General features: G+C 35.9%; 1 protein-coding gene across 1 annotated transcript in view; it reads left to right on the top strand.

Annotated features, from left to right (window-relative positions):
• The window catches only part of LOC145514265 (uncharacterized), a 985,725-nt gene that overhangs the window by 958,523 nt on the left and 8,102 nt on the right, over window positions 1-19,100 (top strand). The window contains exon 9 of the mRNA XM_081511613.1: window positions 17,354-17,476. Within this exon, the coding sequence (XP_081367739.1) occupies window positions 17,354-17,476 (123 nt within the window). The remainder of the gene's footprint in view (window positions 1-17,353; window positions 17,477-19,100) is intronic.

Genomic DNA, 19,100 nt, shown 5'->3' with positions numbered 1-19,100 from the left:
CCCCATGAACTGCAGCCTGCCAAAACTCCTCTGTCCATGGGGATTCTCCAGGCAAGAGTACTGGAATGGGTTGCCATACCCTCCTCCAGAGGATTTTCCCAACCCAGGGATCAAATGCACGTCTCCTGCATTGCAGGCGGATTCTTTACTGACTGAGCCACTAGGGAAGCCCTCTTAAATGATTTATTGAAATGTAATTACTATGAAGGTTGAAATACTGCTTCACTGAACTTTCTCTGTAATAGAGGAAGTTTTATTTTTGTTGATTTGGGATGTGTAAGCCTGGATTTCGTGACAAAAGTAATTATCAACGAGTTAATATAAATGAATTAAGCTGAATACTTATTTTTATATGCAAATCCTCACCCACCCCACCCCGAATACTTCATTATGGCTAATGCCTGTATTCTATATCTGGGTTTTCAGTTGTAGCTGATAATTGTAATCTGGAAAAAAGTACAGTAGTAGAAGCTTCATATTGTTTTGCTTAGGTTTATTACATATCAGGCAATTTGGATTTAGTGTTATTTGTTGGAATTTTTGGAGAGATTTATTTTTACCTATTACTTTTCTTTAGTAATTATCAATACACTGAGATTTTTAAAAATTGGGCAGTATTCATGAGAAGGAGAAGGCAATGGCACCCCACTCCAGTACTCTTGCCTGGAAAATCCCATGGACAGAGGAGCCTGGTAGGCTACAGTCCATGGGATCGCTAAGAGTCGGACACGACTGAGCGACTTCACTTTCACTTTTCCCTTTCATGCACTGGAGAAAGAAATGGCAACCCACTCCAGTATTCTTGCCTGGAGAATCCTAGGGACGGCAGAGCCTGGTGAGCTGCCGTCTATGGGGTCGCACAGAGTCGGACACGACTGAAGCGACTTAGCATTAGCATTCATGAAATTTTTTTTTCATAATTTTAGAGAAAATATGCACTTTTAAAATGATTAGCAATGTTATGTTCATTGCTATGTTCAGAAATCTTCTGTGAGTTACAAAAATCCTCCGTGTATTTAGAGTCTTTTTTCATTCATAATGTTCAGTTCTGTTCTTGCTCTCTTTCATCCTTAATAAATTTAGCAGAAGGTTTTCTATGTTTTTTTTGCCTTTTTAAAGAATCAGTTTTAGGTTTAGTTGATTATCTCCTTTGTTTTTTGTTTAATTCAGGTTTATCTTTATCATGGCCTTCCCTTTTTACATTGTCTGGATTAGCTGTGATTTTTTTTTAAATAGAATTTTGAGTCTTTGATGTATGTCTGCTCTTGTTTTCCTCCATCCTCTGTCTCCACCACATCCCAAAAGAGACATGGTAGAATTGGGGATGAAGAGTGGTTTTTAACTGAAAGGAAACAGATTTGTCCAGGTGGTGTACTAGACCCATGAAGCCAGTAGAGAAGAAAACAAATTACTCAATTACTGTTCATTCATGACCTCAGGTTTCCTAGGTGTTTTCATTGGATTTGGGGGAGTAATTTGCATAATACAAATATTAGAGATGGAAAAAATGAGGATAGAAGGCTTAAGAGTTGAGCTCACACAGTAGGAAATGGTGATGATATGGTTCATACAATGTAGAAAAGAATATGCTAAAGTTGAATAAATGGAAGCTGAATGTGACGTGATGACGTAATAGACAAGCCTTAAGAAATTAGGAAGAGTCTCATGAAACAGGTGGAACTAGAGGGTCTAGGATAATTGCCTTAAGCAAGATTATAACATCCAAGTCCCCTGAGGTAAGTACTTGGGTCAGTATGAGGTTAGAGTCTTGAAGTATGGCCTAGTTACTGTGACATTAAATTACTAAGTTGTTTGTGTTTAGCAAAATTGACAGTTCAGTGAATTGGCTTTGCAAGCTGACTTTCTTCAATTTTTAATGTCCAGAGAGTAGTAGTTGGAAAACAAACACAGACAAATATATGTTTGTCAGATTGTATTGCTCAGATATGTTTATCTACATGTGAGATTAGAGATGGGTTCCTTACTTTGTGATCCTAAAATAGGCTCTTTGGAATGACATCATCTCTAGAATTCTAGAAATACCTTCCTCAGAATTTTTGTGGTTCTAAACATAACTAGCATACATAGAGAAGAGAATAGGTAGATTGCTAGATTCTACACACTGAATGGATACACACACACGCAAATATATACATGCACACACATACTCTTATTTGTTGGCCTGACACAATTTTTTTTTAAATTGGCAGTATAGTTGCTTTACACTACTCTGTTAGTTTCTGCTCTACAATAAAATGGATCAGCTATATGTGTACATATAGCCCCAACACCTTTGACCTCCCTCCCAAACCCTCATCCCACCCTTCTAGGTCATTGCAGAGCACTGAGCTGAGCTCCCTGTGCCGTACAGCAACTTCTTACTAGCTATCTGTTTTACACATGGTAGTGTATATATGGCACAGAAATTTATTTATCATATGCTCCATTCTCTGACTTTCTAATGATTCTTGTTATGATATGACATTGTTTCACACACGAATGAATTGAAAGACATAAGAAGCAATTGACTTGCTGTGAATTTACCCTCAAATCCCATCTCCTTTCCTAATGTCCATGCATTTGAGCTTCCAGAACCAAGTGTCAGGAAAGTTTTTTTTCACTGCCTGGTATTTACACTCTCTCTGCATTTTCACTGTACCCCACCCTCAAAGAAAACATTTGGACTTGGTTAAGAGTTCTGAAAGGATATTTGCATTGTAAATTCCCTTTTAACATTTGCAGTGGAAATAACAAGAGACAACTCATTCCCTAATGTTCCCATTACCAAGTATTTGCCTAAAATTAATTAGAAAAGAATTAATATTGTATATACTCCATTTATAGACCCAAATACCTTCTTGGAATTGATGTGATATCATGTAAATGTGCATAAAGTCATGCTTTTTTTTTCCAAAATATAGTCAGCATGATGAAAATATTTATTTCATTTTTATTTATTTGTATTAACAGAATAGGCTTTTTTTAGCCCTATCAAAAAATCTAGACATGATATATCTGATATAAAAATAGAGCACATGCATTTATGTATAAGAATCCCTAGATAGACAAATTATACATGGTCCATGATCTTACAGAGCTTATCATCTAATATGGTATTGAGTAATTAACTGGAGGTAAGCATATTCAGAATATGCTATTCAACTATACAGCCTATACTTGTAACCTAGTCTGTAGCAGCATGAGGACTTCTAGAGAAAATAACCTTAAAGTTAAGACCTGACAGATGAATAGACTCTTTCCACCTTCCCTAAAAGAAGGGATGGGCTATGCAGATCAGACAGTTGTCAGTGTCAGCACTGCAGGTAGGTATACTACCTCAATGCCACCTTCACTAAAAAGTGTCATTGTAAGAGAAAGGACCATGTGTTTTGCGGTTTCCCTAACCTAATGCAATGAGAAGGTGGAAACATGCTACAGATGAAATGGCAAATCTGTTGTGTGAAATTTTTTTAACTATATGAAGAGCATGCTACAATATTTCATTATTCATGAGAATGGTGAAATAAATGTATTCTGATAGTATAAGGTAGGTCAGTAGGAACTTTGCTTCCCTACTGGTCAGTGTTTGTGTGTGTGTGTGTGCGCGCGCATGCACATTTGTGTGCCTGAGTGCTTGCTCAGTCAGGTCGACTCTTTCTAACCCCATGGACTATAGCCCATCAGGGTCCTCTGTCCATGGGATTTTCAAGGCAAGAACACTAGAGTGGGTTGCCATATCCTGTGGTTTTATTTAAATTAAGCATTTAGACAGATGTCCAGTGTTTTATTCAATGAAAACAAAGTGTAATAAAATTGCATATTCCAGGATTGGGGGCAGGTTGAAAGGATCATAGAAATGTATGTTATAGCAGGAGTGAGGGAGAGGACTAGCTGGAAGAAGAGTGCAGCAGGTATTTGAGAAATTTCACCTGCTGGCCTGTTAATTAAACTTCCCTAACAACTCTTCACCAAATTCCATTATCATCACTCTGCTTTGGAAAAATAAGTTTGTTTAGACATCTATATAATGCTCTTACAAATCTCGAAGTAGACTTGGAGAATAGGCAAGATGTACTAAACTTGGAGATGAAGGATTATCTCACTATTCAAAAAGCAGAAAGTCCATTTCACAAAGAATAAACCAGTGACATTACTATGCATCTGTGTAATCTGTATCAATATTCATTAACAGAGCTTTTAAAGGATGCATGGTGAAAATTAGGAGTCTTTCATTGCAGGTAACTAATTTCCAACTTGACCAAGTTTTAAACCATAAAAAAAATGTATAGACTACTGTATCTAAAGGAGAAGGCAATGGCACCCCACTCCAGTACTCTTACCTGGAAAATCCCATGGATGGAGGAGCCTGGTAGGCTACAGTCCATGGGGTCGCTAAGAGTCAGACATGATTGAGCGACTTCACTTTCACTTTTCTCTTTCCTGCATTGGAGAAGGAAATGGCAACCCACTCCAGTATTCTTGCCTGGAGAATCCCAGGGACGGTGGAGCCTGGTGGGCTGCCGTCTATGGGGTCGCACAGAGTCGGACACGACTGAAGCGACTTAGCGGCAGCAGCAGCAGCAACTGTATCTAAGAAAGAACTCGTGGGAATTATGGAATCAAAGCAAGAACCAAAGGAACTAGAGGCCCAGAAGCTGAAGTGAAACAAATATCTCAAAGATTTTTATCTCCATCTGTCTCTCATTATTGTTTGTCTCTTCTTAGCTTCATTCTGCAGACAAACTCTCTTCTTATGCCAGAAAAGATGACTACTGTCCTTCCTAGAGTTGTTTCTTCCCACTTAAATAGTCCCAGTGAAAAGAGAACACGTATTTTTTTCTTCAATCAGGTAAATACCAGGAAGGACACAGATTCCATACTTACCTGGGTCACAATCCCACTTTGTAGACCCCACTACAGTTTCCAACAATAAAAACACAACCAATGGTTCAGGTGAATTTCAAAAGTTCAAAGGTTTCAAAGGCTCAAAAGCATTCAAAGCAAATGATTTTCAGGAAAAAAAAAAAAAGCTCTAGCATGCAGTGCATTATACTTGCAACTATTGATTTTTATTTTTTTTAAGATTACCATGTCTATGTTCATTAATGGTGGATATGCAGTTCATCCTGTAGAGGGAACTCAAGTTATCCTCTCACTCTACTTTTGATATGTGTAACAACACTGGATTATACTTCTGACATTGCAGAGAATCCAAGTGGAAATTGTACCCAAGGAGGGGCAACAGATCGGAGGAAACTAGCAATTAATGTCAAACAATAAAATGCAATGTATAAAAATTAAAAAGGAATTTTAATAGATTATCAAAGAAATACTTCCTGAAAAACAAACTCTGGGCTTGAATTGTTTCTGAAAGTTTCAGACATTGAAGCAGTTATCACCATGTTATATACATTACATAAGGGATTCTATTTATCTTTGTATCTATAATGGATTTTATGACAAAAATAAAACCACCAAAATAGTCTTAGTACAATCTTATTTATAGAGTTGTAAAATTACTTAATAAAACATCAGAAATTAAAAAAAATTCATATTAGCAAAATGTTAACCCTATATAATAATCAAGAGAGGTAAATCTAGGAATATAGTATTATTTTTAAATCAGCTCATTTATTAATCTGTTAGAGCAAGCTGATAGAGCATTGGTTAATAAATGAAGTAATTTAACTGAGTAATATGATATCATCTATAAAATCAATTGCCCTTCCTCACAAATAGTAACTTTTCCCCTCGATTTCCTTATAGAAGGATAAGTAAGGTTAATCTTAAACCAATAACTAAAATAACACCTAGGTTAATAAATTACATCTTGGCATTTCATTAGGTGCAAATAGATTTCCTCTGATAAACTAATGTTTTTTAAATCCCTTTTTCTTGGAAAGGGGATAAGGTATATGCACACAGCATGCAAAAACAAAGGTTTTCATGGGAGTTAAAACCCTCAGAAATTGAACACAGTATTTGAGGCACACCTTCACTAAAGAGGCATTATTTTTAAAATAGAGAACAAGAGAAATAATTATTAGGCTATCAGACATCCTTAATAGCTTTTTGGAAATTCTGACCATTTCAGTGAGATGTTGAATTCATTTATGCATTAAATTATTTCCTGTTGTAAAAAGTATTCAGAATATTGATGACATATAAATTAAGAATAATCCTGACAAAAACTGAGTAGCAGACTATGTACAAAAAGTGATTCAGACCATAAAAAGGGGTATACAAGAACACATGAATAGATGGAGAAGACTTAAATCTGTCTGCAAGGGAATAGCCAACATCATCAACATTTTATACATATTTGTGTTAATTTGTGGAAATTCTTCAAAATCTCAATGGTATCTTTGGAAATTTATAAAATATTAAAAATAGCCTCTTGAACAGAAATATTGAGGATATTGTGAATAAGAAGACTAAGGGTTTTTTTCTAATTGTCTCTAAGAACATACTATAAAAGTGAAAATGAGTTAAAAAATTTGAGCATAATTCATGAAACCAAACTGATCAATGGGACAAAACAAACAGGACTTCGGCCTGTTTGGAAGATAAAGAACATTTATTATTTTTAAAGAAGCAGGGGGAGAACTATCATAATCATTGGGAATATTGATAGGCAATATAACAAATGATACTAAAAAATTCTACAACTTAGGGGAAACTTAGAGATCATTATATTATTCTTTCATATTATGTATTAAATCTTCACCTGACGAAGAGTTTATATGTGAAAAAAAGATTACATCTATAAAAACATGTATACAGACTAGTCCACACCTATTTGGGAACAATATTAATTGATAATAGTTATGATCAAATTCTTAAGAAACATATTTGGGTAGAAAATTAAATGCTAAAAAAACATCCTATTAACAAGAAATCACAAAAATATAAACATGCAAAAATAATGAGAAAGAAATAATGCCCTAATTTGAAGCACTATAAAATTTAATAAAAAGTTCGTTGATAGTTACAATAGGCAAAATGTATTATGGAGAAGTTTCTAAATGAGTACTAAAAATGATCAATAAACCTGTGAAATACATAATAAACCACACCAATACAAGTGAAAACAACAATATGCCATTTCTTACTTATTTAACTGGCACCTTGTAAATAGCTGGAGATTTTATAGAGAAATAGGGCTTCCGCAGTGGCTCAGACAATAAAGAATCTGCCTGCAATGCAGGAGACTCGGGTTCGATCCTGGGGTCAGGAAGATCTCCTGGAGAAGGGAGTGGCTACCCACTCCAGTACTCTTGCCTGGAGAATCCCATGGACAGAGGAGCCTGCAGGGTTACAGTCCATGGGGTCACTCAGGACTAACACTTTCACTTTCAGTTTCACTTTTTGCTGATAGAAGTGTGGATTGATTCAACTTTCAAGAAATCTCTTCCACAATGTAAATCAAGGACTTAAATATTCTGACTTAGTACATCCTTTCTAGTAATCCATCAGAGAAGTGATCACAGACATGGACAAATGTTTTATTTTAATAGCAGATAGAGTGCTTAAAAATTGAAATAACATAAATGTCTAAGCAGGAATTTGGCAGGTAAATTATACTAAGCCTTATAGAATATCTTAAAACAACTTTAAAAATTTAATTTTGAAGCATAAAAATGACAGATCAAAGCAAAAGTTATTTGTTATATATACAACATCAAACATATATGTGATTATTTATAGTTCACATTTATCAGAATGTTATCAATGACTATGTCTGGGCTTTTTGTGTTTTTTGTTTTTATTTATTTGTCTATTTTTATTGATATATAGTTGATTTACAGTGTTGTGTTAGTTTCAGGTATACAGCAAAGAATATCTATATATGTATGTCTATGTGTGTGTGTTGTTGATTGTTGTTTAGCTGCTAAGTCATGTCCAACTCTTTTGTGACTCCATGGACTGTAACCCACCAGGCTTCTCTGTCCGTGGGATTTCCCAGGCAAGAATACTGGAGTAGGGTGTCATTTCCTTCTCCAGGGTATCTTACTGACCCAGGGATCAAATCCCAGTCTCCTTCATTGTAGGCAGATCCTTTCGCTCTGAGCTACCAAGGAAACCCAGTATATATATGTATTGATTCTTTTTAATTATAGGTTTTTATAAGATATTGTGTACAGTTCTTTGTGCTATACAGTAGTAGATTCTTGTTGATTATCTATTTTATATACAATATTGTATGTAGTTTAATCTCAAACTCCTAATTTATCTCTCCCTCACCGTTTCCCCTTTGGTAAAAATTTTGTTTTCTATGTCTGTGAGTCTGTTTCTATATTGTAAGTAAGTTCATTTTATCAGTTGTTAGATTTCAGAGCTTTTTGAATATAGATTTGTCTCCCTTAGTTTTTAGTTTTCTTTTTGTTAGCAATTTTTTACTTTGCATTGATTTTTAATTTGAGGCCCATTACTTTCTAAGTGACTACTAGGAGTTTCACTTTCCCTAAGGACACCTTGAAACCTAAACTGTATAGGATTATTTGTTCAACATGTACTGTCTCCTAACATAACCGCACACATTGCACTAGAAAAGAAAAAAAGAAAAAAATTTCCAGTCACCTTTCTCTTTCTTCTATCCATTTAAATGAGTTTTATCTTTGAGTATGAGTTTGAGTGATATTATATGTAATTTATAACATACATGGATAATGGGAAAGAGAGGAAGAGAGAAAAATAGAGAAACAGGAAGAAACAAAATGAGTATAAAAAGTTAGATAAAGTCTATAAGCTGGAAATTCAATTCAAGGAATATTCTTTATGATGAATTACTGTTTAAGCAAGTGAGTGGCTTGGGCACTGGTGAGTAGAGAGATAATCTCAGTGTAAATAAGAAAGTATATAAGTGTTGCTTTGGAATGTTAATTGGATCTCCTTCAAAATTCTGTAAGAGACGCAGGTGATACTGGGAATTTTTCTATTGTTGCTTTTATTTTCTGGAATCTATTTTTCTTAAATAAAATACCATGTTGTATATTTATTAGGATATATGTGAAATTGTGATTTATTAGGGTTATACATATTTATCTGAGGGAGAAATTCTATATAGATTTAGATTTTAAAAAAGAACCACGTTATAGTTGAGGGCAAGATGTATACATATCCATTGTATTTATGATGAGAAGGAAAACACTTCACAGACTCATTTTCTAAAGCCATTGTCTCATTGGTGATCACCTCAGCCATATTTTTTGCTTTTAAAGTTTTATTAGGATTATAACATAGTCTCAGAGATTTCTCTTCAGCTGCATCTAAGGTCTTCTGTAGTAACTGAATCAGGGTCCTAGCATGAAAATGATAATATATACAAATGGCATAATTAAAGAGAGCTTACCAAAAGGGTTATTTATAAAGATGTTATTATTAACAGTGTGTGTGTGCTAAGTCATTTCAGTCGAGCCCAACCCTTTGTGACCCTTGATTAGTATCACTTTTATGCGTGCATGCTTAGTTGCTTCAGTCATGTCCAATTCTTTGCGACTGTATGGACTGTAGCCCGCCAGGCTCCTCTGTCCATGGGATTCTCCAAGCAAGAATACTGGAGTGGGTTACCATTTCCTTCTTCCGGGTATCTTCCTGAACCAGGGATGAACCCACGTCTCTTATGTCTCCTGCATTGGCTGGAGTTCTTTAACACTAGTGCCACCTAGGAAACCTGGAACCTGGCTCTCCTGCATTGCAGGCAGATTCTTTACCATATGAGCCACCAGGGAAGCCTGGGACATGAACAAAGTATGTCTATCCATAATTACCTGGGTTTAGACATAGTTGCTGCTGCTGCTGCTGCTAAGTCGCTTCAGTCCTGTCCTACTCTATGCGACCCTATAGATGGCAGCCCACCAGGCTCCTCCATCCCTGGGATTATCCAGGCAAGAATACTGGAGTGGGCATAGTTGAAGGCATTGCCATTCTAAGGCCTGAGGTTTAAGGGAGGAGAAGTTATTGGAACTTGAAAACAGCTGTAACTGTAGTAGAGATTCCACAGACAAAAGACGTGGTTTTTGGAAAAGGATCGTTTATATGCTTCCAAGACTGGATCCAGCATGGAGAGAGCCAAAGATGTAAACACCAAATCTCTATCTCTTTCTATTCTCTAACCTCCATTGAATTTCTCCAACTGATGTACCCAGTGGGACTCCAGGGGTCAAGGAAGTCTTGTTGATAAAAATCCATGTGTGTCAGGCCTGTGAGACCAGGAAGGATTATGAAGGTCAGAGAGCCGACCTCAGGGAACAGACAATGGATATCCAGAATGTTTGAAACCGTTACCTACCAGATAATTCACTATATCTGTATGTGAAGCTGTCATGCAGTATGCACCCAAAATACATGAAGTGTAAGAACAACCCAGTTGTAAAGATAGTAATGGGCCTGTGTCTTGTATAATTGTTTCTCCTGAAGTCTGAACCTTCTACATGTACTGCCACCTATTCTGAAGAGGAGCATTTGAACTCTGGAGAATTAAAGAACAATCTTTGTCTTTTTTTTTTTTTTTTTTCCATTTACCATCTTACAGTGTGTTGCATTAAATTGAAAGATGTGTTTTGGGTATAACCTAGAATTATATCCAAATTTCAGGTCCACTGTTACCCAAGGTATAATGGCTATTTAACTAACTTAGCTTCTAAAAAAACAAGTCTCCTCCTTGTAGAGAAGAACTAATGATACTAACTCCAAATATAATTTTTGAAGGTTATATAGGCAATTTATACAGAGCATATCTCTAGACTTGGCACATGATATTAATGAAATGTTAGTTTGAGGTTTACCCCATTCCTCTAATAAACTTCACCCTTTTTTGAAAGTAGTAGGTTCATTTTTCCAATTGAGAAAGACTAAGGATATTCTCTGATTCTCACAGCACTAGAGATTTAATCAAAAAAGAATTTCATGCACAAAAATTTTAGCTTCAAATGGGGAATCTTTGCAGACTGGTTCATACAGGTACATGTGTGTAAGTCTGTATGGTGAGTAGTGGGGGTGGTATCCAGGAAAGGAAGGAAGGCAGCAAGGATAGAAAGGTTTCACTTTGCCTAATAACGTTGAATGAGTAGAACAAAGAAGATTAACTGTTAAGTGGATGAAACTCTTGACTTTTCACCACTGGGACTGTAATTCAAGTTCAAAGTGATACCTAACTGTCACAGCTGGGACTCTGGTTGAGACAGTATCTAAGCCACCCATGGAGAATGTTTGAACTGATGGCTATGGATAAATAAGACTCATTTATTTTCTTAGTTGAGAGCCCCAAATTCGAAATTTTGTAAAACAAAACAGCAACAAAACATTCTCATGGACTTAGTCTCTGAATTTGAAGCCTATTTCTGACAAAAGCCATCATCACCAACTTTACATCTGCCTTGACAATTTTTCTGTCACTTAAATTAGAGAAATTTAGGGTTCATACAAATATAGTTGCTTTCAATCCACTAGAAGCGCTCTTAGGTGCCCAGAGGGACCTTCAAAAATGTCTGTTTATGATTTACTATTCCAAGCATAAAAAGTTTTCAAATGTTGAGTTGTGATCTGCTATAAAAGCCGTGAATGTTAATAACTCAGAAAATACATCTGTAAAAACTATGTGGCATTCTTTCCCTCTCACATTCTAGGCATGTTGCAGGATTATCATAATGCAACATAATATCATATGATGATAATTATCTGATAATGTTTCTATGTATATAAAAGAGACAGAGGTACATTCCATTTAATTGAAAGCATATCTCCACATGCAGGGTTGAAGACATTAAATGAGACTTCTTATAAAGCACCTGGCATATCATGGAGAAGAAATAAATAATAAACTGCTCACCAAATCCACATATTCTGCAGTGACACTTTAGCCTTTACTAGTTCTCATTTTCTCTAATTCAAAATAAGGACAATAGATTCTGTGCCACACTGATAGTGACAAATTTAATTGAAAAGATGTCAAATAACTGGTAGAGTGCCTTGACTATAGTGGTATTCAAAAAAAGTCTTAACATGACATAAAGCTGAGTCTTTAAATAAAACATGAGTAAGCCAATGAGCCATTGGTATAAATATATACAGACGTTGCTCCAAGTTACAAACACCCATCTGAGAATACTTGATTCTGAAAGTGCTGCTTGTCAACAATCATTTATTTAAGGAGCCATTAATTCTTATTAAAATTAATCTAAAACTGACAATGTTTCTAGTCCTGGAAAAATAAGCCCAGCATCATTATCGTGATGTTGATAGTAAGCATTCGTATTTACATTTTATACATAACTGGAAGGTCTGTCATTGCAATTAATAACATTAAAAAAATTCCTGAAGCAGTCAGATCCTTAGTAGCAAAAGCAACATCAGCCATTCCAGTTGTTCGAAAACAGCACTAATTGAAACGGTTCAGATCATCCATGGGTTGTGTCAAACAGCATCTCCTACATATTGGTGCCTGGAAGGGGTACTGATTTTGTGTAAAATAACAATTTAAGGATTAAAAAAAATCAATTCAAAAGAGTAGTTACTATATCATATAAATCAATATTTTAAACAAAAACAGAGCAATGAAATCATATCTTCCAAGAAAGTGTAGCAAGTTTTGACATGGTATTAGGTTTCTACCCAAAATAAGTTTGCATGCATATCAAAACTGAGTATATATTGCCTTATATTTTGTAAGAAATTTTTTTAACTGAAATACAGTTATTAACAATATTGTGACAGTTTTACCCGATGTGTAAAGCAAGGTGATTCAGTTACATTTTTTTCAGATTATTTTCCATTATAAGGTATTATAAGATATTGAGCTTACTCTCTATGCTACACAGTAAATCCCTTTTGCTTATCTACTTTATGTATAGTAATTTGTATCTGTTAACCCATACACCTAAGCCAAAGACACATTTTATATGATATCACCTGTATGTGGAATCTAAAAAAAATATATACAAATGAATCTGTATACAAAACAGAAATAGACTAATAAACATGGTAAACATACTTGAGGTTACTAAAGGGAAAAAGAAGTGGGGAGGGGTAAAATAGGAAAGATCTTATTTAATAAAGAGAGATGAAAGAGAGGAGTGTGGTCCTGAGTCTGAAAATCATCTGAAACAAAATCTAATCTAATATGATATAATATTGAATATTACATGAATCAGTGATAATCCATGCTATGTAATGCAATGGGATATATTTGTATCTCCTTGATATCTGAAATGGATCAATATAAGACGTCAATGGTTTTCAAGCTGTAGTTTTTCTTTTTAAGGTAAAAACATCTTTTATTTTGAGATTTTATAGGAAATACCATGTCTGTACTTCCTACATCCCCACCTCACTGCTGTGGACACTCCACAGAGCAGCTAGACCTTGGTAAAGAAGTAGAATTTGAATCAAAACTGTAAAACAAAAGTGTTAGTCACTCATTCCAACTCTTTGCAACCCCATGGACTGTAGCCCACCAGACTCCTCTGTCCATGGGGTTCTCCAGGCAAGAAGAGTGGAGTGGGTTGCCATTTCCTTCTTCAGGGGATCTTCTCAACCCAGGGATCAAACCTGGGTCTCCTACATTGCAGGTGGATTCTTTACCATCTAAGCCACCAGGGAAGCCCTAAGCCACACTAAATTATACTTAGCCAAACCAAGCCAAACTAACGCAGGGCATTACTTTAAAGGATAAAATATATCTAAGTATCAATATAATCTGTTAAATAATTTGATAATAAAATGTTGGCTCTATTGTTTTAATAATATTGCCACAGGCTTGCTGTTGTTCAGTCACTAGGTCATGCCTGACTCTTTGCCACCCCAAGGATGGCAGCATGCCAAGCTTATCACATAGGCTTATCAGAACTTTTTTGAATCTTTCTGAATCAGGGAAATCTGTTGTATTTTTTACCCGTGAAAAGGTAAGAAACAAAGTTATGAAGAGGGGTGTTTCCTTCAACATAGATAAGTCTCAGCTCTTCTACCTTAAAGGCCCAGAATCTACATTTTGAATTTATCTGTGATATAATATAGATCATTCTCAAGAGTGCTTATTTCAGTAGAAAAGTTCAAGAAAACCTATGTGCAAATGAAAAGGGCAAAGCAAATGACTGTAAGTATCAGGAAATGTGACTTTCACATTTGCCCTAAGAGCAATGTTATCTAATTAGGCAGAAGCCAGATTCTCAGAACTTGGCTTAAGGAGGTTTATGACATGAGCTGAATGTGCAGCAGTGTCAGAATCCTTAAACATGATACTTATATTCCAACAATGGAGATTTAACTCTTAGGTCAGGCAAGCTTGTCCTTCCCTCTCTCCCCAGGACAGTGTTTCAATGAGCAATACCCACCAGCTCCTGTATACTGGTTATTTATTTTAAGGCTTATGAGAATCCTCTTTGACTATGATTGCATTTTGAAAACCTGTTTGGAAGTGTTCCCTTATTTATGTATTTAGTAAGTGCTTTATCTCTAGGATGTAAGCACTTAGGTCTTTGTAAGAGAGAGGAGAATATGGCGAATCAGTGACCAATTAGACTAAATCTCTGCCTTGGAGGCAAAGCAGTGAAGTGGAAAACCATGGATTTAGGAGTCAAACTAGTCAACCTAGATGCTAATCCTTAGTGGTCATATATTAACCCTGTGACCTTGAAGATTATGTCAAATACCTGTGAGTCTCAATTCTTTCAAGTGTATTTGCCTCAAAGGAGAAGTCTATCTCTGGTGGCTCAATGGTAAAGAATCTGCCTGCCAATACAGAAGACATGGGTTTGATCCCTGGTCTGGGAAGATCCCACATGCCATGGAGCAATTTAACCCATGCGCCACATGCCACAACTATCGAGCCAGTGCTCTAGAGCCTGGAGCCACAACTATTGAGCCCACAAGCCATGATTACCGAAGACTGTGCTTCTCGACAAGAGAAGCCACTGCTATGAGAAGCCTGTGCACCACAGCTAGAGAGTAGCCCCCACTTGCTGCAACTGGAGAAAGCCCATATACGCAATGAAGACTCAGTCAGTGCAGGGAAAAATAAATAACAAATAAGTTATAAATTTTTTTTTTTTAAATGGGAAGCCCAGGTGGCTCCGTGGTAAAGAATTTGCCTGCCAAGCAGGTGATGCAGGTTCAATCCCTGGGTTGGGAAGAGTCCCTTGAGGAGGAAATGGCAACCCACTCCCAAATTCTTGCCTGGGAAATCCCATGGACAGAGGAGCCTGGTGGGCTACAGTCCATAGTGTCACAAAAGAGTCAGATAAGACTTAGCGACTAAACAACAAAAATGACCATGGGTACAAAACACATAGAAACAGGTAGGTGTTCCATCTACATATATGTTCCTTCTGTTCTTTCCCTCTTGCTCTTATGACATTTAAACCTGGGATGACAAATTCACATATGTATTTTGAGAGTTATTTCGTTGGTGCAAAGTCATTGCGGTTTCAGACCATAAATTTTAAAGCGTTATAACTAGGCTCAAACACATCTTTATTAGTCAAAATAGGAACCATTACAATCAACACATTTTTGCCAACAAGAAATAAGTTTGTTTATTCCTGTAGCATAAAAATCTGTGGTTCAGGATTTGATGGATTCTTGGAAAGTATTTTCTGTGTTCTGTTGGTTATGGAAGCATTTTCCCTGCAAAAAGTTGTCGAAATGATGAAGAAGTGGTAGTAGGTTAGCAAGAGGTCAGGTGAGTATGGCAGATGAGGCAAAACTTCATAGCCCAATTTTTTCAACTTTGAAGTGTTGGTTGTGCAACATGGGGTAGGGCATTGTCATGGAGAGAACTGGATCCTTTTTGTTGACCAATGCCAGCTGCAGTTTTGCAGTTTTTGGTGCATCCCATTGATTTGCTGAGCGTACGTCTCAGATGTAATGGTTTCCCTGGGATTTAAAAAGCTGTAGTGAATCAGACTGGTGGCAGACCACCAAACAATGACTATGACCTTTTTTTGAGGTTAGGCTTTGGGAAGAGCTTTGGAGCTTCTTCTTGGTTCAACTATTGAGTTGGTCATTACCTATTGTCATATACAATCCACTTTTTGTTGCACATCACAATTCAACTGAGAAATGGTTCATTGTTGTTGCAGAGAATATGAGAAGATGACATTTCAAAACGATGTTTTTTTTGATTTGCTGTCAGTTCCACGAGGCACCCACTTATCGAGCTTTTTCACCTTTCAATTTGCTTCCAATGCACAATGACCACAGAACGGTCAACACTGAGTTCTTTGGAAACTTCTCGTGTAGTTGTAAGAGAATCAGCTTTGATGATTGCTCTCAATTTGGTCATTGTCAACTTCCAATGGCCAGCCACTGTGCTCCTTATCTCCAAGGCTCTGGTCTCCTTTGCAAAACATCTTGAACCTCCATTGCACTGTACGTTCATTAGCAGTTCCTAGGCCAAATGCACTGTTGATATTGTGAGTTGTCTCTGATGCTTTAAGACTCATTTTGAACTCGAATAAAAAAATCGCTCAAATTTCCTTTTTTCCTAACATCATTTCTATAGTCTAAAATAAATCTAAAATAAACAGCAAATAATAAGTCCTTAGCAAAAAGACATCAAGGGAGAAATGTCCATTAAAATGATTTATAACATAACCACATTCATTTAAGAGTGTATTCTAATATCAAAAAGCAAAGTTCAACAATGCAAAATCGCACTTCCTTTTACACCAAACTAAAATACATGATTCTCTTCCAAAGAAGTTCATTAAAGAACAGAAATGGCATTATCTCTCAACAGTCTAAGAACACCCAGGTGATTATTTTCTCTCTCTCTTTTTAAATAACAGGATGTTATTTTATTTGTTAGAAGCACTTATTTACTTATCTGGCTGTGCCGGGTCTTAATTGTGGCATATGAACTCTTAGTTATGGCATGTGGGCTCTAATTCCCTGACCAGGGATAGAACCCTGCCCCCCTCCCCTGGGAGCACAGAGTTGTAGCCACAGGACCACCAGAGAAGTCCCTATTTTCTCTCTTTTAAATCTTTGCAAATCATACTACTACTGGACTTGCAGGTCACCAATCTTTTTGATACAGGCAACTTCCTTTTCGTCACTTGTCCTTCTGTTCCTATATTTAATTTTTGTATCTTCTCCCAGTTGTTTTATCTTTCTCTTCCTGAGACAAAGATATCCAGATTTCTCTCTTCTCCTGTGAAATTTTAAAAGCTACTCCTTACAGGCTGCTTGTCAGAAAATTAAAGTTAAATATTAGCAGTGTGCCTCATTTATTCATTAAACTTAAAATCAGTGACTTCACAGCTGAGCTGGTCTTTAATGACAATGATAACTTTCATTATTTACAAGTCACTGCTGATGTGTGTTTTGTTTAGTCTATAACTAGTGTATCTTATAGTTCACAGCTGACACAGTGAGGAAAGACTACAGAAACTTCTTTTGGCATTTGCTAATGAGGGAAAAAAGGAAGATTCAAGAGTGTTTCAGCCCCTGCTTGGAACTCAAACATGTGACGACTAAGGTATCACAAGTAAAATTAGAGCAACATACATTCTGACTATTAGTTATCTATTATCTAGTAATTTGGGGGAGACTTAGGAAGGCTATCCACCTGCAATGCAATGTGGGAGATCTGGGTTCGATCCCTGGGTTGGAAAGATACCCTAGAGAAGGGAACAGCTACCCGCTTCAGTATTCTGGCCTGCAGAATTCCATGAACTGTATAGCCCATGGGATTGTAAAGAGTCGGATGTGACTGAGTGACTTTCACGTTCACAGGAAGGCTATGAGTTCTGAATAACCATTATCAACCAGACATAATAGCAAGTATTTTATCCAAGGAAAAGGAACATTTAGTAAGTGTTTGCTAGATCCTAGAAACCAGGCTACTTTTTAAACGAATACATTTTATTTAATCCACTAATCCCCAGAACATAAACCCTCTTTTTGTAAATGAAAAAATAGTTTCAGAAGATTTACAGACAAAGCAAGTAAGTAGAAGACGCAGGGATTAAATAGGTCTGAATAACTCCCCCAAATTTATCCTTTTAAAAATATCGAGTTAGTACAATCAAGAGAGTAAACATCCTATTAACAAGTAGGGGAATCATTGAAACTGTATTTCTTAGATATTATATAATTAACATTTTTTTTCAAATGTAGTTTCTATATTGAATGGAATGTAATATGCAAATTATTGTAAAGATTCTTCCAAGTAGTTCAAAATATCAAACACATTAAGAAGCATTCCAATTATTTTTGTTTTTATTCCAAAATTTCTCAGGCAAAGCATTTTTTTAAAAATATTAAGCCTAAAGTAAATTTCAGAAGTCATGATTGAATGTTTCCTGCTGACCTAGTTGTTAGGATTCTGGGTTTTCATTACTGTGACCCAAGTTCAGTCCCTGGCTGGGGAATTGAGATTCTGCAAATGACCTCCCCCCTGCCAAAAAAAAAGTCATTATTAATATTACTCAAATATTATTATTTGAGTCATTATTACTCAAATATTTTTGTAGATGGAGACCAAACTATTAATATTTTCTTATATCATCATGGGCTAAATTAAGAGCATCCTTCTAGAATGGTTGTATGATCAATTCTGACTTTGATTTCAAAACTGCTAATACAGATCTTCCTACCAAATCCCACTTGAGAAAGTGATTAAAGGACTATTCATTTCTCATTCAGGTTTTTCAAATCTCTCCTTCTTACTTCATCTCATAGGTGTGATGAGATAAGAACATCTCATGATGAGATAGAACATTTCTGTTGTTCTTATCTGGTGACAATCATTATATATATTATACTTTAGATGTTTTTTAATATCAAATTTATTTCTCCTGATAGCCTCTGATCTTATGGGGGAAACAAACTTTATTTTGTGTTTATATCATTTACATACCCATTAACAGACAAATATGTAAAGAAATACATTATAAACGAGTGAAGAACTGATTTTAGATTTAGATTTCAGATCAAATTTATAGGTTTGTGGTCAAATGCCTTTATGTCACTTACTTACCAATATAAACTTGGGCAAGTTGATGAATTTCCCGAGTTTTGATGCTCAAAAACCTTACAGGTTTTTTTTCTTGAAACTTCACTAAGCTGTCTCACAGCCATTATTTTCAGGAGTAGCCAGA

The sequence above is a fragment of the Giraffa tippelskirchi genome, chromosome 7 (assembly GCF_054371585.1).
Source record: "Giraffa tippelskirchi isolate mGirTip1 chromosome 7, T2T-mGirTip1v1.2.pri, whole genome shotgun sequence".
NCBI classification, from domain to species: domain Eukaryota; kingdom Metazoa; phylum Chordata; class Mammalia; order Artiodactyla; family Giraffidae; genus Giraffa; species Giraffa tippelskirchi.
This window is presented reverse-complemented; position numbering and strand designations above follow the sequence as displayed.